Below are 25,865 nucleotides of genomic sequence, written 5' to 3'. Positions count from 1 at the left end.
AGCCCAAAAAGCCCGTATGATTGAAGGTATAAGAGTCACCAGAGACTGATATTTTATATTCATTTTTCCAAATTGCTGTTGAGCACTAAATTGGTATTTCTACGGAACTTTAAACTGTAACTTCCATATTCTGCAGTCAGTTGCCTGTTCAGAAATTGCCACTGCTATGTAAACTTATGGTTTTTCCTGTGCACGTTATGTTATCTAATAATTGAAAAGAAGCCTGCTCTGAAAAATGGCATTCTGTGTCAGGAGAGTTGGCTGGTGAATTAATTATTCACATACAATAGCATAATTAATGTAAGAATTGAATTCTATCATGGGAAGAAGTTTCCTTTTAAATAATTGAGATATGTATTAATCCCCAAGGTTTGAAATACAATCCCTTCTGCTAGCATTTTCAATATTTGTGATACAGAGCAGTGCTTTCCAACAGCTGGTCAATAGGATTATATTATTGTGTTTTTAAATGAGTTAAATTATGAAGTCATGAATTATAAAGTTGACAATAAAATGTAGAAATAGGAGAAACTAAAGGGAACTAAAAGGACCTGTTTGTCCAAACAGCCTGGAAACCACCACCATTGAATACACATGGTGAGAAGCGTAATGGATTGTTGTTCTCCTACATATGCCTTTAGGAGCAATGTGCAGAGCCCTGTAGGTGAATATCCCATCTTACTTATTGCAAGTACTACTAGGGCGATTCCTCCAATGTTTCTACAATTCTTGTGAAAAATAGTGTGAAACCAACCATTCTTTCTATGTGGGGCAGTTTTTGACTTACATTGAGCACCAGAGGACAGAATCAGGTTCATCAGACAGGTGCTGCTTTTCAGAAAGCCATGCTGGCTACACCTGATTGCCTGATTGCCCTGTATGGGCCGTGAGATGACATTGCTGGTACTGAGGTCACACTGCTAAGCCTGTAATTCCCTCAGTAGTCCTTCCTGCCCTTCTTGTACACTGGAGTCAGATGTGGAAACTGACAGTCAGCTGGGACCTCCCCAGTTAGCCTGGACTGTAAATGAAGATGAATCCTTTATGTATGTTCTGGAGATGATCTGAATGACATCTCAGCTTGCCTGGAGTTTGCAGAGGTGCTTCATTTTCTTTTGGAGACAGATTTGTGTGGGTGTGTATGTAGACACAGTTTCTGTATGCATCAACACACGAGCACAAGTTATTTCTTGATCAGGCTGTGACCTCCTTTCTCATTTGTCTGAAAATGTTTTTAATAAAAGCATTCATATTTTATGAATTTAGAGATGTAGTGGCACACCTCTAAATTTGTGAACACTTGTTTTTGAAGGAAGTCTTATTTCTCTCCTATCGTTATCACATAGCTGGGATGCTTGCGTATTTGTTCTAGATTTCTTGGTAAAAAAAAGGCATAGGTGTGCTGTAGGGAGGCCTGGGCAGTGCCCTCTGTCTGGTTTAAGTGTGTAATTCTGCCGTGGGCTTTCTCTGTGTGAGTGCAGGTGCCTAAACATTGAATGTGTTCGGAGGAAGGGGTGGCTGTGAATGTATTCACTTGGAAAGCACAGAAAAGTCACAAAATTCTTGATTTGTTTTTTTTTCACAAGGCAGAGGGACGCACTGCTGCAGTTACAAATCCCGCTTATCCCTGTGTAGCAGCAAAACTTTATTTTTGTAGGTCCTGTTTCAGCATGATGTGCCACAGTTATTATTTCAGTGATGAACTCCTGGCCCCTAGGGAAAAAAATTGCCACTCATCAGTTCTTTTTTTTTTTTCTTTTCTCCTCACTTTCTTTGTTCCTAAAGCACTTGCAGGAATTGTTAGAAGTAGGCCAGCTGCTCTTCTTTCCAGGGTATTTGGAATTAAATTTTCTGATAATTTTGGCTGTTCTTCATTACATCTGACTTAGAAAGTTAATCAACATTTGGCACTGGGAATATAAACCTTCGCTGTGTTTACCCTTCCACTTAATTTTAAATGAATCGTTCTCAGATCACGTAATTTCACTTGGTTCTTTTTTTCCTACAGTGTTGAGCATTGAACCTAAAATAGAATCACTTCTCTGTGGCTCAGAAGTGATTTACTTTTTTTTTTTTTTTTTTTCCTAGCTATCAGATTCAGAGCATTTTTCCTCCTGTTACTCACAGCATTTGTTCTCCAGCCTATGTTGGCCACAATAAGACAATTCCCATTGGAAAAGGAATTACCATTTCTTTATTGTTGTTTCAGAGAGCTTTATCCATAGGCAGTACCAACCCTGCAGACTTGGTGCATATATTTAGTGCTACTCCATAATGTTGATGACGTTATGCTTTGATTTCTGCGTTTAAAACTCACATTAAGCATAGTTTTCAAGCGTTGTTTTGTGTTTGGTTTTGCTAGTGTTGGCATTTGACAGCTCTCCAATAACAATTCTTTTTTTTTTTTTGCCTTTTTACCTTCTCCATGTCTATCACTATATATTCTTGAATAATAAGTATGCAATGGTATATTTCAATTTGACTGTTGTCACCAAGAATTTGGAAGCATTTTCTACTTGAGAAGGCTAAAACCAGCCCAACCCAGCAACACTGAGAGTGACTGTTTTAATTTCACCTGGGGTTGTAAATCAATACCCATTTACTATTCAGTTACTGCTTATGTTTCCCCAGATAATAGTATAACACGTGTAATGTCAATGCAGTTGGGCATTTGTCCTCATTAGTATGGCAGAGGACACTTTTTTGCAAGAGTAAGCAAGCATCACGCCATATTTCTGACATTTCCTTCAGAACAAAGAAGGAAAATGTAATCAATTTGTATACAAAAGACGTGATGCACATCTGATGTGGCGCCTCCGATGCTTTTATAAATGAAATCCCTTGTAAGATTAGGCTGCTTGTAATTCTATCACATATTATTGATTGTTGAACGGAAGCTAGGAGTGGCACAGTGTAGCTTTTTGAGCTCTGGTTTATTTGCTAATTCAGTCATTTATAATAAATGCGTAATATATTTAACATCAGCAGCTGAATTAGAGGTCAGTAACAATATAGGAAATACTGCTTGTGACTGGTGTGCCTAAGGTGTGTCCTCATACATGCTTCTCTTTATTTTCTTACATACATGCATATCATTTATTGCATACCATTTCAAATCAAATGACTGAGCATATGAATTATACTTTAGAATCTAGTTTTATAATGATCACAGTGATATTTCATATGGTATGATGCTTTGCTGTTTGGCCTTAAGCAATTAATTTAGCCCTAAAACAAGCATGTTGTGATTGGTGAGGATGTTGCAGATATGAAAACCAGGTGAAATATAGCTGGTTACTTTTCCTCAGCTCTGGCTTACAAGTTGTTTTAAGGGATTAATGAAAAGTCTTGCTTTCAGGTCTTAGCACAGCGATAGGAAGTAAGTGCTGGCCATGCGGTGGGTTGTGTGATACAGATTGCTGGTCACCCCTCAGGTGATGCCCTTCACAGCCCCTGGCCTGTGATCAGCTCTCACCTTACTGCCTTCATTATTTACTTCTTCAAGTGCTCTGCTCTGTGGAATTGCTTTGTCACAGTGCTTCAGCACCAAAGGTGCAAGTTGAAGCATTCATAAGAATTTTTTTTGGTGCTAATAATAGATCTCTATGTCTCCGTGTGAAGAGTTTGCTACCTGAGTCAGACACGGGGCTGTCTGTTTGTTTTCTGATGGTGCAAAGCAATTAAAACCTTCATCCCTTTTGAAGTCAGCTGGTGAGATGGGCCTCCAGCTTCCCAGAATCTGCCTCTAGGCTGATTACATAAACTATTCATTACTTGTGAGAAAGCAGGATAGAAATTTGGACTCTCTAACTGTATAAACATCATCCTTCAGGAGAAGAGCAGGGGAACCAGTTCTTTTCTGGTTACCTTCGGAGAGCGGCCTGCCAGCAGTGTGCAGGATGGGTGAGGTGAGAGGGAGCTGCTGAGGCGCTGCAGGATCAGGCTGACGTGGGGATGCGAGACAGGTGGCGAGGAGCAGAGAGGGGCAAAATCGGTATTTAACACCACAAAGCTGCTCAGTTTGGCCTAGGCACAACATTGCTTCTGCCAACAGCAGCTACAGCGTTCCAGAAATACAGACCTCCCTCCTGAGCCAAGGCGTCTCGTTTTATTTTAAACCCTTCTTTCCCGGGCAAGGCTCAGCAGAGAAGAGGTAGCACACAGCAAAACACTGCCTTCTCTGGGTCTGGGAGAGAGGAATGGGATGAAGGAGTGGTACCAGCAGATCCCAGCTGTGTCCAGGTCAAGAGAAAGCTGAGGAGAGTGGAAGGAAAGCTGCAGCTGTGGGAGGAGAAGCAGCAGCTTACCTTGGGTCAGAGTACAGGAAGGCCAAAGAGGAGAATCACGCATACAGATTTTAACCTTAATTTCACACGTGATGTGACCACTGGTTAGGAGCATTGAAGATTCTTTCTCGCTCCAATACCAGTAAATACCTTTTTGCTCAACACTGTAAACTGAAGGTGAAGTGAAAACATTTCTGCATCCCCAGAGTGAAAATGAGTGTAAAGGGTGGTAAATGCAGGATGGAGGGGGAAAAAGTAATGGGTAGAAATAATGTGGTTTGAAAATAGGGCAAAGTCTTAAAGTGAGAATTAGGAAGATGCCAGGAGCACAAATCAGCTAAAATTTAGTTACTAGCCTGAGAATTGTGTTAGAGCATCTCCACCTACTAAGCCAAGCTCTGAAGCATCCCCTGCAGCTTTTTTTAGTTTCTACAATAGATTTGGAAAGATCAAAGTCTCAACACCATCAACAAATTTTCCTTAAGCCTCAAGATGACTTCTTTTAGTGAGATATTTGAAAGCAGGCACAAAAGAATTATCACATTTTTTGAAGGCCTCTGTTCTCATTTGCACGGGTGGGGACAATGCATTGGGACGAAGTGCAGGAAGGATGCCTGCTGACCACTATTATTCCCTTTCTGGGACCAAAGAAAGCATTGTATGAAAGCTTTCTTTTGGGACACTGTCACCGTCAGGCTGAGCAGCTAGCTTTGTGCACACTGTTGTTTTATGCATGAAGCCATCTAGTAGGATGGCATGTCCATTCACTGAGGGTTCGTGTAGGGTGTAATAGTAATGAGTGAATATGATCAAAAGAAATGGAAAAGGAAGAGCTTTATTTACGATGTTGAGAAGCTTTTACCATATGGAAATGATCAGAATTTAAATTTTTATCATCTGTCACAATTTGCTGCTGCTGCTTTAATTAAAATAACACCATGAATACGTACGGTGAGTCTGGCAAGATGTGCTTCGTGCTGTTAATGACTGTCAGATGCTAAGGCAAAGGGACACAGAGGGGGCACAGTGGAGGGAAGATCCTGAGGGAGACAGTGCCAGATGGCTGGGCTTATTTTATTAATTTAGCTCTGCGTTCTGGCCTCTTGTCTTCCTTTCTCCCAAGGATGGGTTGCTTCACTGGCAGTCACTTCACATCATGGTACGACGTGTTTAACTCTCAGAGCACTGCAGCAGCAAGGGGAGCTCACCAGCCCCGTGTGCCCTTGCTCTGTAGCCCTGAGGATCAGGTGGTCAGTGTTGTTCCTTCCAGCTGTCACATCCTCTGCGACCCTCTGCTATGTGGCCTAGCAGCAGAGCCAGCTGCTGTCCTAAACCACTTCCAGCCTCTCTCCCTGTGTGTGGGCCCCAAGGAGCATTTCGAGCAGCTCTTTGCCCTGTTGCAAAACCTTCTTGCTTGATGCTTCTTCCAGCTGCCTGGGCATCCAGAAAGCACAGCAAAGGCCTGGGAGTCAAAGTAGGTGATTTTTTTTTACACTTCAGTTTTGTCTCCTCGCCTGGTACTGCAGCGTCGGCCGCCTCCATGTGGGTGTTGTGTGGAACTGCTCTGAGCTGGTGATCATTAGGTATTAATTAAGTTTTGACATCCAGAGGAAAAAAGAGGGAAAGGAATCTTCTGACAAAACCTATTCTGAACAGGCTAAAGCAAGGAGAGGAGACTTTTGGTTTCTTCCCCTTCTCTGTGATGGCAGAGAAGCTCTGATGGATCAGATCTCCTGCTGTATTGGTGGCTGTCAATTTAGTATTAGAAACAAAATGAGCTTGTGCTCTATTATTAAAAAAATAATCTGGAAGTTTTTTGAGTTCCTGAAATCTCTATAAAATTTTGGCTTAATTAATTATTATCTATTTATTAAGAACATGTATCACATTTAAGTTGTCTTGGCTGCCAGTAAAGCAATTAGTGAGATTATTTTTGATCACGATACAATAGCTGGAACACATGTCAAGATGCATGCCAATGGTCCATGAGTTTGGTAAGGCTGAAAAATCCCAAACCACCTGAATTCACCCCAAAAATCCATGGTATGATCGAAATACTGTGGCACCCCTTTGCACTGCTCTTTTCATCCCCTTCACTGTCACCCTTTAAATTCTGCTTGACTCTTTTCAGCAGCAGTAACTCCTGAGAGGCAGTTCCTGTTGCCCATCAGGTAGTGACCAACTGGGTTGGTATTCTGGAGCAAGAAAAATGAAATGCAGGGCCTTCATATGCTTGAAAGCATCATGATCAGGTTTTTGTCACTCTTACAGTTGCAAATTAAGTGCAAAGAAATTGGCTCATCTAAGGAACGTTTGTGTGAGAACGGCACTCTGCTAGCTTGGGGTGGAGACTCAGTGGTCCTTGGGCTGATGTTGCACGTTGTTCTGCTTCAGGTTATTCTTACTCGTGCTGTATATTTAATATTAGTTAAAATATTTAGTTAAGTGTTAGCTGAGATTAGATTAAAATTGGAAGACCAATGAGAGTTTGTCAGACTATCAAAGCTGTATCTTGGGGCATAGTAAATATACTAGGCTGACATCAAGAAAACGTTACTAGACCTTCCATAGCCCTCCAAAATTGCTTGAGTACAATCCAGTCATTTTGGTAGAATAACTTTATCCATGTTGTTTATCCCACTGTTACCCAGTTGCCTTAATTCTGTTTTCTAACTGCTTGTGTTCCGTGCTCTTTCCCTCAGCACATTTTGTTGTAATATTCATTATTGTACCAGGACTAGAAGGAATGGGCTCTTGGCAGACAGAGAATGAAGTAGTTTGAAAATACAACATAGGAAACTGTACTAAAACATACCAAATACTGTTTGGTTTGACCCCCAGGCTGTGGGGATGTGAGCACGTCACACCTGTAATTACCAATACCTTGCTAAGCAGTTTTTCATCCTTATTTCTTTGCACCTTGAGTTGCCGCTAAAATAAAATAATGGAAATGGATGGAGCTGCTGATGAATCATCGTGACAGTGTTCACTATAAGTGGGGGTTTTGGCCAGAGTATTTCAGTCAGTAACAGGGTCCCTGTGGCACTGGCCCACTTAGACCTGCAGATAAAAATATTCTTGCTGTTTCCTTTATTTGTACTGATGTTACAACAGCTTAAATTAAAGCTTGTTTTAAGAGTAATATAATTCATCTACTTTGAAGCACTGTGGTCAGGTGGCAAGAAGAAACACAGGGATTGCTGTTAGGTGCCTGAATGCAGCAGCTGTGTTTCAGTACCCAGCGGTTTCCTCACATCCCACCTGTAACCATTGGATTAACACAGTGGAAGGGCGATACAGGGGTGTAATAGCAAAGGGACCAGCACAAATGGGATGGTGTTACAAAGGAAAAGTCCTCACCCATTTCTGAAGATCCAGGCTCACAGGAAAGACTCCACAAGGGAGGGATCTCCAACCAGAGATCTTTCCACAGTGGCAGTCAGCCATTAAATGGGATCTAAGAGAGGTGCAGGCAGGCTCCACACCTTCTGGTCACACACATGAATTGCCTTCAGCTGTGCTCCTGTTTCTTGGACCAGACTTTACATTACTTTAGAAAAGATATTGAATTATTATTTCTTGCACACAAAAAAATCAACAAATGTCTGGTAAGTGGAATTTCAATCCTTCATCCTGCATGCAGACTTCCTTATTGATTGCATTAGACGTTAGGTTACTAGGCAGCCTGCAGTCAGCCCAGCAGGTGGTTCATCTCCTCAATCTCAGGAGTTTGAGTCTATTCAAAATGTGTTGCTTGGAACCATCATTAATTACGTTTGCAAGAGCAATTACTGCTGTCTGGAAGCCATAATCTAGGAAATCTTTTTCTCAGGTTGTATACTTGAATGGCACAAATAATTGCATACTAACTATATTAGTATTTGTAATTTAATACTGCACAGGACCAGAAAATAGACTAATGTCTGACATCTTTTCTTTCAGGATGACTTTCTGTATAGTGTCTCCGTTTTAAGTGGCATCCTCTGCACTGTTTTGGCAGTAATCAAGTTTATGCTGGGCAAGGTCCTTACAAGCAGAGCACTGATAACTGATGGTGAGTGTGAATACAAACCTGTTGCACTTACAGATTCTCCCAGGGAATGTGGTAGACCCAGAGGTACAAGTGATCCCTGCACAAGGGCAGCTGGGGAAGTGTATTGAAATGAGAAAGTGGAAAAACACAGAACAGAGCAATTTTTGACCTCTGGCTTCTTACATAGATGCATCAGCTGCAATGAGTACCTCTGATGGAAGTCAAACAGTTAATGGGTAGCTAGTGAGCAATAACAGAAAAGTTAGAGAGAGCACATAATATACATTAGGTGTATATGGGCCAGAGGTTGGAGTAGTGTAGGGATATGACAACAATTTGTAGAGATTTGGCTAAGTCACATCTGTCCTCATTGCCTACACCTGGTGAGCAGGTTCATCCCTACTGCTGAAATATACAAAGTCTGCTGCAGAAAAAGTCACTCTGCTTTCAGTAGGAGTCTCAGCCATCATTCAGACTTCCTCCTGTAGAGGTAATTTGCTGCCCTGGTTCTTTTCCTGTCACCTGCCCAGTACGGCCAGTACAGTAAGACACGTGGAAAACAATGCCACTGCTTGTTGTCCTGCACCCTGCCAGGGTTTGTCACGTGGTGAAACTCAGGCAGTGCTTGGGAGCTCTCACTGCTCCGGCCCTCGGTGCAGGTGCCCAGCTGTTGCTCTTTGTAAAGGCATGTGCAAGGCATGTTTTGAGGTGAGCTCCAATACTCTTCTCACTTACAAGGCTAAAGCTTGTGGATCTTCAGAAAGCTCCAGAGGGCTGCTCTGGAAACACGTGAGCCCGTGGGAGGATGGAGATGTCACAGATCCCTACAAATCTCCATCACATGACAGTTTGAAATGTTCTGTTAGGATACACAGTACTGTGTAAATGATTCATGGATTGTGGAATGTAAATTATTTTACTCTGCTAAAAATTTCACTTTAAGGAAACTCAGTTTTAAGTTTACTCTTGGGATGCATGTAATTACTTTATCTTAAGATATTTAAACCTACTTAGTTATTTTGTGATAGATGGGAACACATACATTTTATATTGTCCCACATATAAATACTTTGTGTCTATTTATGTATGAAAATAAGCAAAAAAAGAAACAGCAGTGCAGAATGTAAAACTAAGCTCCTGCCTCTCTCTGTGTGTAGCTGCAATACACGTTGTTTCTGTTCCTTAGTCTAGATTTTCCTAGACATTTTGAATCAAAAGGATCTCCAGCCTGCAAAATGGATTCTGGAAAGGATCCTGGGAGCTGCAGACCAGTGAGTCTGCCTTATTTTGCTGTCAGTGTAAGCAGGACATGTTTGCTAGGCACATTAACCTCCACTCTTAAAAAAAAAAAGTGTGGCTTGTTTTTTAAGCAGCCAGTTTTTCAGACAAAATATTAGGTGAAAAATTCCTGAATAATTCTAGCTTTGAGTTGGGAAATTGCTTCCCTCCTAATTACATCCTTGAGCTAATTATATTGCCACTGAGCTGGAGCTTGCTCATTCTTTGATTAAAAAAATTAGGGAATAAGATATACAATTACCTTGCTCTGCTTATTACCTCTATTTTCTTCCTTCTAGGACTATTTTAGAAAACGTAGGAGGCTGCTATTACCCTGTGTACTTAAATATCTTCTTTCACAAAAAAACATTTACATATATGCTTAGTTGATTAACAACCAGGAGGAGACAGTATGATTTAATACCTGAGACAGATTTAGCACTCCCTTGCAATTCTTTTTTTAGTGTTTTCTGTTTCCTGCTAACTTACCTCCTGTGATCACTGGCTGTGTACCAGCAAACTGTATTGAGTAATTCAAGCATACATTTTTCTTTCTCAAAAATACATGCATTTTTTTCTCTTGTACATGCCAATCTCTATTAAGGAGACATATGTATATGTACGTATTTAAAGAACAGAGCTTTACAACCATAGATTTTTGAAGCCTAAATGTATTAATCCTTATGAAACAAAACGTTACTTGTACGATTTGTGTACAACAAAAGTTCATGGCCTTTTGGATAATAAAAACAGCTCTTTCCTATCTTGAATCTTGTACCATCTCAAAGAACAAATGTAGGGATGAGACAGGCAGGTCTGTCTGTAGGTTTTAGATACCCATTTCCTTCCCAGATTTTGCCACCTGTTTTTTCCTGTGCTGACCTTATGCACAGAACGTGGTGTCTGGATTCATACCTGCAGCTGCTGCATGATTTCCTGCCACCAACAAAGAAAGGTTTGCCTGAATGGAAAAGAGACAATTTCCTTTGTAAGTAGCTTTTTGATCATTTGGAAGCATCAGCCAATAATGACAAGAAGATGTCTTATTATTTCCTGACTTTTGGATATCGTGCTAATAGAATCTGGATTAAGCTGGTACATGGAACTGGCACTGGTATAAATTTATAGTGAATTAATTTCTACTTAATATATTATACATGCACAATATATATTTCATTCTCAGTAGAAGTAGTATGTTATACTTCTTGGGAATACAAACAGACTAGGCACTAACAGAGTGCTTTGGGCATATGCTGGTTTAGATATACTGGTATAATTATTCCAGTAATCAAGCATGCATATGCAAGATTTGTGATCCCAGTGGCATTACCAGTCACAAAAAATTCCAGATCCTTTTCTCGTAGCTCTGGGAGCCTGATACCTTTGTATTCCTCAATCTGCCACAGACTTGCTAAGTAACACGTGCTTTGCCATGCAAGGTTTCCTTTGGATTTAAATACCTACTGACAAAGGTCTGGTGCATCTTAAAGTATGGATGGATTATAAAAGTATTTCAGCTATAGAAGTAGTCAAGTGTTAGCTGCATCTTGGAGCAATGACTTAGTGTGGATGGGGTGGGATGTGATCAGCCTGGCTCAAAAAAGACATTCAGAAGTAAGTGTCATGCATGTGGTTGTTGGCAGACATGGAGAATTGGGCTGACTAAAGTTGACTTAACACAAAATATTGGCTATTTCAAGTTAGACTTTTTCCTTTGTCATCAAGGTATCTACCAAATGAATGCATTATCAGGGACGTTTTTTTGTTGTAGCACAGCAGCAATGCATTCTGGCTTACTGTGGAACATAAAAATCAGAAAAAGGGAGTTTGGAAACAAAAAGAATACCATCTTGAAAAATAATCTCTGAAAAATAATCATAATAACAAAGAAGAGCTGAAGGAAAAATGACACTAATCATTCTAAATCTCTGGAAAGATTTTAAAGGGACGATCTTGGAAAGGAACAGTTTAAAAAAGAGAAAGAAAGGAATCCAAAATGATGTCTATAGAATTTATGAGTAATAGATATGAATCTGTTCCTGGGATTATTGTGTGTCTTCCCTAATGCAGTCAGCGGTGCGTGCAGCTCTGAGCTATTGTGCTCAGAGAAAAACAAATATCTGGAATGGAGTAAAAACCTCTGTGATATCTGTGAACAGTTATTGTGTGAAATCATTTTCTTTTTAATGAGCATCTGGGGTATCCTGGACTCTAGCTGACTCCTGTTCAGAGAAAGGAAGAGACTTCAAGTCCCTTACTGATCTGCCTTTGATGTTCCAGTCAGGGCTCGCTGTGTGTGCTGCAGTACTAATTACCTTATGGAGATGATCTTGGGAATATCTATGCAAGGGGACAGCCAGCCAACCACTGGTTTACAGCTCAGAGGTAGTTGGTTCTGATTCGTGATGATGAGCTGCAAGAGGAAGAAATGCTGCACTGTCAGAGTCAGCATGGAGCAGAGCAGCTTTTGAAGGATTTAGCATCAAGAAAGGAAAGCTGTTTGAAACAAACAGCAGCTAGAATTAGGATTTGGAACTCAATAGGGTCATGAAAAACAGTTGGGACCAACTGAACCAAGACACCCAGTACAAGGAAATGGATGTAAACTCCTATATGAGAACAGACAAGTGCTGGAGCTTAAAAACTGGTCACACACCAGAGATTGCAAGTTTGATTTGTAGAACAGAAGCATTGCAGTCTGCTGGCTAATGGTGCAAACAAATGGCACGCAGGACACCTCACACAGGGATCTTTGCCCTCTCTGCAGTACTGGCACAAATTCAGCTTTTCTCCCTACAGGTGAACTCCTCTCATGTAACTTTGTTGAGATTTGCTTCTTCCTCTTTTTTTTTCCTTCTTTCTTTCTCTGTCTAGGCTTCAACTCTCTTGTAGGTGGAATAATGGGATTTTCCATCCTTCTTAGTGCAGAAGTCTTTAAACACAATTCTTCTGTCTGGTATCTGGATGGCAGTATAGGAGTTCTAATTGGACTTACAATATTTGCCTATGGAATCAAGTGAGTATCTCCTGCTAGTAGGTATTTCAGTATGCACTGAAGATGGACAGTCTTTTTAATGTAAAAAGTCATAGCTCCTAAATGCCTGTGTAACTCCAGTTACTGCAATTTATTAGACCAGCTGCCAACAGTGTGGCACAGCGCGTGGAAACAGACAAAAGAGTGTCTGTCTCACATCAATAGGAAAGAAGCCAGAACTTAAAAGAAATTAGAACTGTTTTAATGAGGCATTTCTTTACCTGCATTTGGAAATATAGTAATGAAACGGTTTTGGCTTCAAAACATTCAAAAAATAACCAATAATTTCAGGAGTGGTCTTACCTGTGATTTCTGTCTTATCTCCACCATGTAACAACTTTTGAACTGGAAGGTAGCCAGCTTTTTTCAAATAATGTTGTTTCTACTGAATGTTAAGATTATTTATTGACTCCAGACATCAGAAACAGAATAATATTGAATGAAGCTCTGCTATGATTTCCCTTGCCTGCAAGGAATATGAGGGTTTTGTGTTTCGTTGCTCTTTCTCCATAAGAAAAAGGGGACACGCAGCATCTTATTCAATTGGAATCATGACTGTTGAGAGGTGGACTTTGGATGCAGTAAGTTCTCAGCTGGAAGCTGTGTGTTTTTCTTCCCTTCATTGGAAAATTGGGAAACTAGCATTTTAATGGAGAATACCATTTTTGAAAAATCACTGTGATCACTATTATTTCCACTGCAAAACTAGCTGTTCTGGAAAACTATAGAGGCAAACCAGTGCTGAAGTATTTAAATGTACCAGACAGCCTCAGAAGCCTTTGGAACAGCCTCAGAAGCCATGCTGCACCCACGCCATCATTTGCTTCTGCATGGTGCCATGCATTTCTGCATAACCACTCCTGTGCTCTCCTTTGCAGGTTGCTTATTGATATGGTGCCCCGCGTACGGCAAACGCGCCACTATGAAATGTTTGAGTGAAGATCACACACCTCTTCTTTGTAAGGACTCTAAAACTTCAGCAGTTTGGGCAAGTGGTGCCAATGGTATTTTATTCAATATGCCGTTTGTTTCCCGTGGTCCGTTTTTGTTGAAGTTTGTTTTAATGGGAAATCTCTCTGTAAAATTGGCATATGTGCACACTGCTTGCAATTCCGTGAAACAGCAGCATTTTTCTTTCAATATGCTATTGATTCCTGTGACGATAGAAAACATGCAGTTTGCAGTTCTAGCCCAGCTGCCACATTGTATATTCTGAAGTGAAAGTGTTCTTAATGATGTGATAAACCTGTGGGTAAAGAAGTGCCAGTTTCAGATCTTGTTTATTTGCCCTGGCCTGTATTTTCCTAAACACATGCTGTAACAGAAGTGCAATCCTTGCTGACCTCTTTGGCTATGGAATATCCTGTTGTAAAGAGCGGACTCCAAGAGCTGTGTTGCTTTGGAACACTTACCTGGGATCTCCCTTCATCCCTTTTTAAATAGGCCCACAGAAAGAGAGGCTACAAACCTTTCTGGGATCAGAGCGGTTCTTCATCTGAGCCCTAACCTGAGCGAAGCGATACCTCTTCAACTTAAATTCTATTTTTTCTTAAGAAGACACTGTTGATTGCTTTGCATGGACCAAACAAGCACACACAGTATTACTGTACAGACCAAAGCCAAGAAGTCACGCAAGGAAGAGAAGCTGCTTGAGGAATGAGACTTTTTATTCTATTATACTTTACACAGACGTGTTGGTGTGTGTGACTGTGGTTGCTCTGTAGTCTGATGATGGCACAGCAGTGGCGCAACTGGGTGGTGAGACAGAGATCTATTTATTAGATTTAGATTGTTCTGTAAAGTGTTGCTCACCTTCCATCGCACATCTTATGTATTACTAGCAGGTTAAATTATCAAAGAAACTCGATGTATAAACAATAAAACTGGTATCTATTTTATACAATACCGTAAGTAACATTTAAAAACTATTTCCAGAATGTACCATAGGGCAAAGTCTTCCTGTATAGCAGCCTATTAAACTGGATTCTCTGGCTATATCCATTTTCTCTTTATTTTATATATTTCAGGTTGGCTTTCACAACACAGAGCCACTATATTGCTTCTGTTTATCACAGGTGGATTAAAAATAGCAGACAGTCCACTGCAGAGGTTGAAATTGGATTGTGGTAAGTAGCCAAGTAGCTAGAAACCCCCATTTTTAGCTCCTCTACAATAGATTATGTAAATGAGAGTAGATCTATAATGAGACTGTTCAGTGACTGATGTGCAGTGGGGACACTAATAGTTTACTGACGCCTTGTGTCATCTACAACCATATTTCCCTTCAAATGTCACACAGCAAGTTGTCAGCCAGGTTCCCCAGGGTCCTTATTAAAGGCAAGTTCCCACTGATGTGTGTAGGAAGAGACACCAAAAGTACAGGACAGTGTCAGTGTGAGGTGCACAGCACTTGCACAATGGCCCTTGCTGTCTCTTGAAACAGAACAGAAAAGTCTTTATTGCAAAATGAATTCTGTTCTGCTGCTACAGTTGGTTTACAGATATTTTGGATTAAGTTTATATAATTGTTTGTATACAAGCTCCTTAATATTGTGACTATCAGTGTCCTGGTGGTACTTGAGCCTTTGCTGGTGCTGGATGATGACAGACCCATCACACGTCACTCAGCATAAGATAGAAGCTCAGCACTCACCGAGACAAAGGAGGTACTTTATAAGCTTATTCAGCACAAGGATGTCTTGTACAGCAATTGTCCCTGTTTTCATTAGGTGGACTTTTAAACATCATGTACTGCCCCAAAATCCTTTCTTCATGCACAAGTTCCTAATTCCTTATGCTTAGTCCTGATATTTTCCCATTCTGTTTCTTTTCTAACTCCAAGTCCACTGAAGAGAGCCACGGAAAAGGCATCTTCCTGCTGATTGATTAACTCAGTTTTGTCAAGAATCTTCAGCACCAGAATCATAGAACCGGACCCTGAACATAGCTATATTGTGTATTTCTTATTTTTTGCTGGTTTTATTAGTACTGTTTACCCTTTTCCACCTCTCTTGCTTCTGTAGTCCCAGCATCAGTCACTTAGTGACAATTAGGAACTGCCCAAAGCACTGCTCTGCAGGGCTGTGCGCTACAGCAGCCAGGTTCTAGCACAGACCAGCACCCAGAAGAGCAGCAAGAAGGTAAAACAGGTTGTGGTGAGACACCTAAGTGCAGTGAGCTTGGTGGCACAGAACTCCTACTTCGTGGACAGAACGTAGGACATCAAACCAGCTCACATTTTAAAGCAGCCTGTTAAAATACTGAGTGCAATGTGTGCACAGGGACCTTTGGCTGTGTTCATCCATGAAGCAAAGCTGAGGGAATCCTCTTTTCTAGTTGGTGGTTGTAAGTGCAGACTCCAGCTGCACAGCCCTTGAAAATGAGAGGTGGTTGAACAAGCTCATACTTTTCTTATCACAGTAACATAAACCAAATGCAGAAGTTTTCCAGTTACCATGGATGCTTCAAAGCACTTCTGGTATTAGCAGGTTAATTCAAGAAAATAAGTAAAATACTTGAGACTTCAAAGGAAAAAGACCAGGCAATAGTGATGCACAGAAGTGAGCACAGATCCATACTGCCATACTTTTTATGGCTCATTACAATTGAAATGAAAATAAATGCTTATCCAGTTTACCAGAATGCTCTGCTCCAGCCAGACACCCTCAAAGGTAAAATTTTCAATAGTAGCTTTCTTTGTTACCTGTCTGTGCCAGCCGCTCTGTAATTATGAGATAACAAGCAGGTTCCAGCCACACTCACTGAAGGTGGAACTTCCCACAGCAGGGGTAGCCTGGGACCACTTGGATCACCTCAACCTTGGTACTGCCCAACACAGCATAGGTGACTGCAAGCTTGTCAAACTGACAGATGCTCTCGGTTGTGCAGAGGGCAAAGAGAATGAAGCTCATACATGAAACAGCACAGAGTGCAAACTGATACTAAAGCACATCCAAACTCAGAGTTGTGAATCCCTGAAAATGTCAGTGAATCTCAGTTGAGGCTTTGAATTTATCCATGTAGTACAGCAGAGAAGGAAGCTATCAAAACCCCACACCATGCTTTGCACGTGCCAGGTACCAGGCATGAGGTGTATTTTGCATACCTTCATTGTTAGGCAGTGGAAATTGATAGTGTTCCACCTCTGGCTGAAAGCCAGGTTTTTGAGCCCAGAAATTATCAAACTAGAATCCCTTGCCAATTCAGTCCACTTCTAGCCTTGTAGGTAAGCCATAAATAACCAGCATTCAACCACCATCTGAAAATGATGTTGCAGAACTGGACTTGAAGACCACAGACAGGCGCTTCCTCAGACAACGTCAAATTAAGCTCTCAGTATGCACACCTCTGAGCTCTCCTCACTAATGATAATACCATTTGCATTTCTGCAATCTCAGCTGCCTGGGAGCACATAGACATTTCTGGGAGCCAGAGAGGTAAGGAAGCATTGAAGCTACTGGCCAAACGCTATCCCTGATACACTGATCTGTGAGAATACCTCATCCTGGACTTGCAAGTGTTTCACTGTGCTCACAGCACTTTTAATTTCTCAGCACTGCTTTCAGGTATGTGCTGCTGCTATGTTACATGCACTGCCATGCAGCAGTATTGTTATAAAGCACTGTGCTGACACGCACTGCTCATCAGGCATCAGAACTGAGACAGGAGAGGCACAAACTCACATTCCTGTGGGTCCAGGTTATGCAACTGGAGAGTAATTAAACACCAGCCAATCAAGGGACCTGTCCTGCTGCTCCCACACCTGGGAGCAGGATGCTTTCCCACTCCTGTCAGCCCCAGGATGAGCCTGTGGGGAGGCAGCGACCAGTTCCTGCATGTTACCTGTTCCACGCTATCAGCTGCATGCTGGGGTTGGCACCGCTGAGCCTCAGGCAGAACTTGGGAGCAGAATCATGGTGGCACTGCATGGACAGCCAGGAGCGACGCAGGCATCAGCAAGAACATCAGCTGGAGAGCTGAAAGTGCATTTGATAGAAAGCCTTTGCAGAAGAGTTTGTTTTGCAGGTAGTTCTGTACTCTGGATGCAGTGTGCAGCCAGCGTCCACAATCTTCCTTTGGGCTGAAAATTATTAGGAAGTATGTCTAACTATTGGAGAGGGAAAGTTGCCCTCCTGAAATGAATCTTGATTTTATCTGTCTTTAAATCTAATTTAGATTTAGAACAAACCAAAACAAAGATAAAGTGTCCTTTCTTACCACTGGGATGTGGGCCGTGCTTCTGCTGCGTGGGCAGCTGCGGGCTGCGGATTGTCACACAGATGCAACTCTGGATCCGTGGCAGCTCACAGATTTGCCATTTATGCACAAAGCAATCATAGATCCAAATCACACAAGAAAAAGGTTTATTGAAAAATAAAGTTCTCCCTAGTTTTTTTTTTTTCTACAACAGTGAAAACAAAGCATTTTTCTATGCCATTAAAGTACAGACATTTACGTTTCTAAAAAAAATAAAATAATCTTATCCTATTGAACCCCAGTAACTTGACAGTATCTGAATCACTGTGTTCTCATCTTTCCAAATCAAACTGTTTGAATGCAATATAGTGGAACACAACCATTCAAATAAAGACTTTAGCAGAGATTTCCAACTGAACACACACAGTAACCAGCCTGACCCTGAAGTTCTTACAAAACTATAAAAACTCCAACTCCAAATTATTTTCCACAAAAAGCAGCCTTTGTTTTTACAGATTTCAGCAGGTTTTTGTTTGATTTCTCCCCTTACAGTGCTACAGGGATTAGAATTTTCTAGCCTTTCCCTATGGAGATGCCTCCAGGGAAGGAATGAGACCAGAAAGCAGAGAGCTGCTCTGTGTCACCCTGCTGCGCTCAGCCAGAGAGAGAACTCAGCTCAACCCAGCAGAGTGAGCATTCCTTTAAGTTTTATATTTCTCTTGTTGCAATCTGCAGGGTAAGTTTTCTCAGAAAATTGACTCCCTTTTCCTTCAGCTAAAAACGGCCATTTCCTCCTCCTCTGCCGTATTCCTTTGTGAAAACTAAATAAAATGGTTTTCACTGTCACCATATTACAGCAAGCTTGTTAATGAGCATAACAAATGAGTCCTGGGTATAACCCTATTCAAACAAACTGCCCTCAGACGGCCATTCAGCATGATTTACCGTGTACCTGTGTGACACCGGGAACGGCTGCAGTTCTGCCGGGAGCTGGGCCGGGCCGTGTGACACACACTGCAGCGTGGGGAAGGAGGAGTTACAACTCCTTTTATCAGCGCTTTGAGGACCTGGCTTTATTTACCCATTTAATAAGCAGGTTGCGTCGTGCTATTGGGAGAGGTCTGCAGAATCAGAGCCCAACACTAGTTTTAATTAAATGAGTGTGTAAAGGATGACTCACGTGGAAGCTGCGCTTTGTTACTTTTCCCTGGAAGAAAGAACACGAGCAATGCCACACAGCTCAGGTTCAGCCTCTGCAATTTTCAACACATCCCTACAGTAAACATTTTATACTTGATACATGGAGTTTGCTGTTTACACATTCCATTTAAATATAATATTTGGAACTTACAAACTAACTTAAAAAAACCAACAACTCCAGAGCTACTTAAAAATATGAAGACAAGATTTAAGTCACTGACCATTAAACAAAATGTTTTAACACTACAGTACAGCAGTGTTATTAAAGCATACTTAAATGAAACCTGTCCCTGGCCTTTCCAGCCTGACCAGAAGCCCATATCAGCCAGTGCACCGTTCTCAACTTTACAGTGGTGCCTGAACTGTTGGGGAAAAGGAGAACCACAAATGGAAACCAATCCTAAGTCAAAAGCTGAAGGCAAAGCAGCTGCTGGGAAAATGTCACACAGAGCCATGGCAAAAAGTTAGCACCCCTCAAAAAAAGGCTTTAAAGTCGAAAATGATAACTGATATTCTCTTTAAAACAAACAATCAAAACAAAACTAGATTCTAGCACTCCAAAATGCAGAGTGGACAGTTATTTAACCAGGTTCTGAACCAATACTATTATGGTGAGTCACACCAACTTAGGGATGATTAATGCTATAGCAGCAAGCAAAACTGGCTGCTGGTAACATGCACAGCATAACCTGCAAGGGTTTAGTCTTTATCTGTAGGATGGTGCTTTATCAAAAAGGGAGAGCTGTTTTCTTTAATTTGAAGAGAAATTAATGGGGGAGTCCTGCTACCAGTGAGGCCAGTGGGAGTTGTGAAATTAATTACTTGGATGAGAATTGTACCCAGCCTCATTTATCCCCTTTCCTTTTCACTGGAGTAAAATATGGTCCTGAAATGCACTGTGAACAAAATACATGCCTAAGAAAGCAACTTGAATTTTGTTTATTTTGATTAAGTAGCAGCTTGTAACCCATCTTTGTAATTTAGAGGGGACGCTCATTTCTGAGAAGGGAGGCATGCCTTTAGTTAGAGGACAACCCAAGGACACACGGGAGGATTTAAAGGTCAGAACAATGTGATTAAGCAAGGAGAGAAGACATTGGTGAACAGCCTCACTTGCACCTGATGGTAATTTTGGACAAGTCTGAGCACCTGTCAGTGAGCAGGTTACAAACAGCTGCGAGCGTTTGCAGCAGAGCTGAGCAGGGAGTGCACAGAAACCTGGCTCTGTCCTCAGGCCTGTGCTGCTGAACCTGGAGCAGCAGCTGTTAGACAAAATATCACAGAAATGAAAATAGAGATTTCTGCAGTCAGATGAACAGCCAGAATTCCCTCTCCACTGAGGCTGATACATTTGGATATGGACTCATACATTTGGATATAAAGGACTGCATGTTAGGAGCACCAGGAGTCACCCTGTGCACTTCCATCTGAACACACTTGTATGTGAAAAATCAAGTGCCTCCCAAATCCAGTGCAGATCTTAATTCTTCCACTTAATCAAATCAGGTGTGACATTCCTACAGGTTTTTTGTTAGCACTATCTCCCAGGAGAATGCAGTGGGTGCAGTTTGCTCTCTGTCTTTACACAGACATCTGTCCCAGCAGAAGCATTCATGTCCAATTGCAGACATTCAGTAAAAGGCATTTCACTAGCAGAAGCAAATTTTGGTAAGAATCAGTGATGTTTGGGTATCTTTTATCTTATTAACCCTTATGTTTTTAGAGCAGATCTTCCTGCTATTTCAAAACATTCAGAATTTGTTCTGCTAACAGATATGCAGTGACCAAGCACTGGGTTTTACCTGCAGTTAGTGTTCCATTATATTTGTTCAGACAGTGTCCACATTAAAAGCAGCCATCCAAACCCCAAAGTAAAGAAAAAAAAAGGCACATAAACATTAAATATTTGTAGGAGAAACAATCTGCTATAAACAAACACAGCTGCGACTATAAAGCACAAAAAGAAACAAACTAAGCAAAAAATGCAAAAAAGCAACTCTATTTATACATGTGCAAATCAACTTGCATATATGAAATAAATGAGGTTTTTATTGGCATTTTTAAACAGTGTGTATTTACCAACTTTACCTTTCAAAGGCAAGCCATAATTTTATGTTAATAAATATGTAAATGCTTCTCTCAAGTTTTCTAATCTCATAGGAACAACATTTTTTGAAAAAACTAGGTCACATACAAAAATACAAAATTTTAAAACAAAGAATGTCTTGATATGAGAGTTATGATTAAAAGCTTGTAAAACCTTCTTCTATGCAACTTTTGACATTTTTCCTCCCCCCACCAACCACCGGTCAATATATTCCATTGCCAAGTCATGCAAAAACCTGACTTCTGATTTCAGAGCAGAAGGAGCTGCAGGCCTTACTGGCGCACTGAGCTCTGCGGCCTGGCCCCACCTCAAGGACCCCAAGTGGAATATTGTGACTCCACCTTTACTCTTTCACTAGGAAGGAAAATAGTTCTGACACTTGGACAGAAGGCTGGCCTCTGTTCTAACATGGGGATTTTTTACACGTTACTAAATTGTTCAAAATTGTAATAGTCCCACCTGGATTTGCCTGAGTGCTTATCTGCAGAAGGGCTCTGCATGATTTACTGATGCATGGGCAACACGGCTCTGTGATGGAGAGTGAAACATCAGCACACTACAGTTTGTTCACTCACAGTTCTTAGAGGATCTCTTTTACAGAAATTTGATTGAAGCTGTATTTCATAAAAGTAACACTTCTGAAAGAAGAGGTCCAGCTACTGTGTGTTAAGTTAACAACGCAGGCCTGTGAGACTACAGCTCTTGATTCTTTTTTCTTTAAAATTAAGGACTCATTCTCCATAGATTTCAGTGGAAATAGAATCAGACCCAAATGATCCTGAAACCAGATTTAGATATCCTGTCCCTGGCTGAAATGCCAGCGGCACCAGTGTTTGCTGTTTCACTTTTGCCAGTATGCGGTAATTCAGCTCAGTAGGCTAAGAGAGAAATAGTGCTACAGCATGAAAAAAAAAAACAAAACAGCTTATAATAGACTCTCCCTGCTGTGGTAAATGCAGACTTACCATTGAGCAAAGCACTAGACCAGAAAATCTTATAATAACAAATACCAAAACCCTCCCCATCTATAAAAGCTTAGAGGCAAAATAAAATGCAATATGCCATGTGGACCATACAGCGGCGGGAGTCAAGCAAATACGTATTTACAGCAAGAATTACACTGCAACAAAAACTACGTGTTTTGCATTTGTAAGTGCACACATCCACATCTTTGTTTCCGATGTAATTCTCTGATATGTCATTCTGAATTAAAATCCTGCCTGAGGAACCTCAGGCTGAACTAGGAGAGACAAATCTCTGCTGTTGCCCCCACATTCAGCACCAGGTAGAAATACACACTGCCATTAATATACAGGGCTTTCCAGTTGCATAAATATGCACAGCTATGTGGGGAATAGGTGATATAAACACAAAATGAACTGTGGCATCTGCTCAGACCCATTTTGAATCCTCCTCCAGCTCTGCTGGGGTATTAAAACTATTGCAAACTACGCTTCTGTTGACTGAAGCAAATGCTGAGATATGCTAAGAGTAAGAATGCTCATACTAGTTGTGTTTTTTTTCTCACACAAAATGTTTGCCTCATTAAAGGGCCCTGTTATTCTGCTTTTGGAAAATTACTCTAAGATACAGCAGATCTTTCCTGGCATCCCAGGAACTTCAACATTCCCACACAGCCTTGTGGCTGCCCAACAGCCTCAGGATTACAGTCCTGAGTTCTCAGCAGTCCTATGTATGGAGTGTTACAGTCTAACACCATCAGGAGTGCTGAGGCAGGAAACCAATTGGAAAAAGGTAATTTGCTGTTTTCACACTGAAACTTAACAATTTTCGGCTCCCTTGTTTTAAAAATTTATCCAGGATTAAAAAGCAGTTCCCTCCAATGGTCTTTGGTAGGTCAAGAGATGGGAAAACAAAAGTTTCTACGCTTTTCATGGCTACTCAGTAACGGTCATTTTCATGAAAAAAACCCTTCATGCTAATGGAGTTTTTTCCAACACAGAAAGAACACGTTCACGTCCCAAAGTGCTGACTATGGCTGCTTTCAAAATACACCACGGACTGGTTTCTCACTGACCTTAGCAAATTGTTTCCTGTCTACAAATGGTGCTGCCAAGCGTGCCACCTTCTGCTGAGAAGAACCATAGTTACCTCTACAAAAAGAAAGTGGTGTCAAAGATTTAATGTGCTGCTTCAAAGGAAGTTTGAATTCAAACTCTTCAATTTTCTCAATTTATGACTGGTGTGCCTGTTAAAAAAAAACCAGAAAAGAAAACCTAAAAAAACACCAAAACCCTCCTTCCCTCCCCAAGAGAAAAACAACCAAAGCACCCACAAGATCAGTCAATACTTTTCTTAGCAGTTGTCTCCTCTTGTTCTTCAGAAAAAAATTCTCTTTAAAAATCTAGCTAGTTATGAAGACATTTTACATTTCTACCATACAATAATTATAGTTAGCTTAGTTTAACCTTTCTATGTCATTCAGCAACACTTTAACTACTGGAAGGCGCAGCAAACTGAGGCTCTAACAATAATATTGCTCCAAAGATGCTGAATACTTTTTGCTTCACACAGTATTTCTAGTAGACAGACTACAACAGAAGCATGGGCAAATTCCAAGGATTACTTTCTAAATGGGACCAGTAAACTGACAAGTCCATCCCTAAAAAGGCAGCGTGTCTTTGAGGCTTTTCCACACTGAAGAATGCCCCAACCCAAGTTGGCTGTTGGGTCACACACTGCCTGCTTGCTCACTCATAGTACTTTCTGTTCAGACTGCTCCGGTGCAGCAGCTGTGATGCAGACAATACTTTGTATACAAAACTTAAACAAAAAGGACTGGGCCCAGATAACCCAATTGCAGAATATAGAGCTATCTTGTGATTCCAAATTCTTGTGAAGTAAACCACTTTGTAGCCATTCAAGACAAAGCAGTACCCAAAACAGTGCATCTATAATAAATTGTAGTCCTCCCCCCCTCCACTCCCCAGAACACTTTTTTCAATTTTCTATTGGAATGATGCTGAGATCTTTTTGCTAACCATGACCAGGGATGTTCAAACTCATTGAAAAATAGAAAACACTTCACCCAAACAACAAAAAAGAAGTTTGATGGGCCTGGGAGTTTTCTACAAACTATTCTGTGCAGTCATCTTCAAACCACTGGAGAACACGAAACTCATTTATCTTCGCAAACAGATGAAGCAATTTGAAGAGTTGCACTGCAAATGTTCTTATAGGAAAAAAGATCAGTTAGCTGTTTGCTATCAATCCCTCCTCTCAGTAGATAATTCTGCCCAGCAATAATAGCTCTGCCTGCAGCAAAAAAACCTGGACAGAAGTGCAGGAATTAATAAGTAGCTCCTCTCAAAACTACTTACATTTTGTCCTATACTCAAAAGAAGCCCTGCTGCTGCTATAGGCAGTCTTTACAAAGCGCAACCTGTCCCTTAATGTAGTCCCTGCATGGGCAGATTCTTCTGTGGGTCGGGTGGGATCCAGCACAGCTGAACAGTAAGAGGTCACCTTGGAAAACACAGTGCTTCCTTCTTCCATCAAAAGAGGGGACCACAATATCATTTGCAGACTCAACGGTGAGACATTCGATGTTATGCCTAAAAAGGAAAGCAAGCCATCAAAAGTGGAGCTTGCAGGAGTTGAGTACACAGTTTTCATCCTTGCTCACCACAGATATAATACTGCACTACAAACTAAGTTAAGATCAGAGATGCAGGTTTTCAGACACATTTCTTTTTGCTTGCACAGATTCTCTCTGCAGAGGGCAGCAGAGTCTTTTTAGCATTACTTCGTGTCTTAAAGATTAATGAGAGAAGTTAAAAAGGGAAAAACACTATTCCTCAGATCTGATGTTTTAGTATACAATGGATTTCTAGTAAGACAAAACCAAAGAATCTGAAAGCAGGAGAAAGTTTCATTGATTTGAGCACAAATCACTGCCAGGCAAACCAAACCACGCCAGGCATCCCGGGCAGCCCGATGTGAGGCTGAGGTGCTGGTGCTGTGCTGCAGAAGAAAGGAAAACTCAAGTTGCCATTTGCTGACCACAAAGCTTAAAAGTATGAAGGTAGCAATTCCAGCAGAGTCTTTTTTCCAATTATTCTGGAAACAGTGGTGGCTTTAGAAGTAGAATTTAACAGACTTTTTGTCCACAGAAACACAATTTTGTCTAGATAGCTAGAAAAGAACAAGAGCTTGACAGAAACTTTTCATACGTGAGCTGCTTCTGTACTCCGCTGGAAATTACAACTTTTCAAATAAAATATAAAAATAAAATCTGTCTTCAAAGAATATAGAAAAAGATGAAGATGGAAAACCTGTAAGGCACACTTGCAAGCAGCCATTTTGCAGCCCAGCATTTGAATGCTTTGCTTTCATTCTGAAAGGAACACAGGCATGTTCCCAAAGAAATGGCACCTGAAAGCAGCAATAATTTCCTTAATGCATAGCTGGTAAGCACTATAAAGTGGTACTAATACCTCTAAGTGCAGCAGGGATCAGAAATCTTTATATCCAGGATGCTACTGACAAAGGCTTGCAGAGATGGCACTTGGAATCGTTAATGAATATATGTTTCTCAGTGTGGATGTTAATCGTAACCAAAGAGGGTGCTCAATAAATGAAAGAAAAGCAGAACGAGGCACTGCATTTAAAATCATGCAAGTAACTGGTGGAAATCACACAATGTGCAGAGAGGTTTTTATTTGCTGCAACAAAAGATTTAATTTTTGAATCATTCCCTCCACCACACTG

General features: G+C 41.0%; 2 protein-coding genes across 15 annotated transcripts in view; one reads left to right on the top strand and one right to left on the bottom strand.

Moving 5' to 3' along the window:
* The window catches only part of TMEM163 (transmembrane protein 163), a 106,700-nt gene extending 88,572 nt beyond the window's left edge, over nucleotides 1-18,128 (top strand). For 6 of the 11 annotated variants that reach the window (XM_042827117.1, XM_042827119.1, XM_042827118.1 and 3 more), the window contains 2 exons: nucleotides 8,229-8,340; nucleotides 13,510-14,626. In XM_042827117.1, the coding sequence (XP_042683051.1) occupies nucleotides 8,229-8,340; nucleotides 13,510-13,847 (450 nt within the window). In that variant the 3' untranslated portion in view covers nucleotides 13,848-14,626. Of the gene's footprint in view, nucleotides 1-8,228; nucleotides 8,341-10,490; nucleotides 10,586-12,471; nucleotides 12,614-13,509; nucleotides 14,627-14,658; nucleotides 14,758-15,473 lie in introns of those variants that run through there. The other 5 variants (XM_042827112.1, XM_042827110.1, XM_042827111.1 and 2 more) reach the window with 5 other exon arrangements.
* The window catches only part of MGAT5 (alpha-1,6-mannosylglycoprotein 6-beta-N-acetylglucosaminyltransferase), a 115,370-nt gene continuing 107,476 nt past the window's right edge, over nucleotides 17,972-25,865 (bottom strand). For all 4 annotated transcript variants that reach the window (XM_042827096.1, XM_042827097.1, XM_042827098.1 and 1 more), the window contains one exon: nucleotides 17,972-24,709. In XM_042827096.1, the coding sequence (XP_042683030.1) occupies nucleotides 24,511-24,709 (199 nt within the window). In that variant the 3' untranslated portion in view covers nucleotides 17,972-24,510. The remainder of the gene's footprint in view (nucleotides 24,710-25,865) is intronic.

Source organism: Centrocercus urophasianus, unplaced genomic scaffold (assembly GCF_019232065.1).
Source record: "Centrocercus urophasianus isolate 14NV4802_14NV808 unplaced genomic scaffold, USGS_Curo_1.0 seq_28, whole genome shotgun sequence".
NCBI lineage: Eukaryota > Metazoa > Chordata > Aves > Galliformes > Phasianidae > Centrocercus > Centrocercus urophasianus.
Note: the sequence above shows the minus strand (reverse complement) of the source record. Positions and strands in the feature narration are given on the sequence as shown.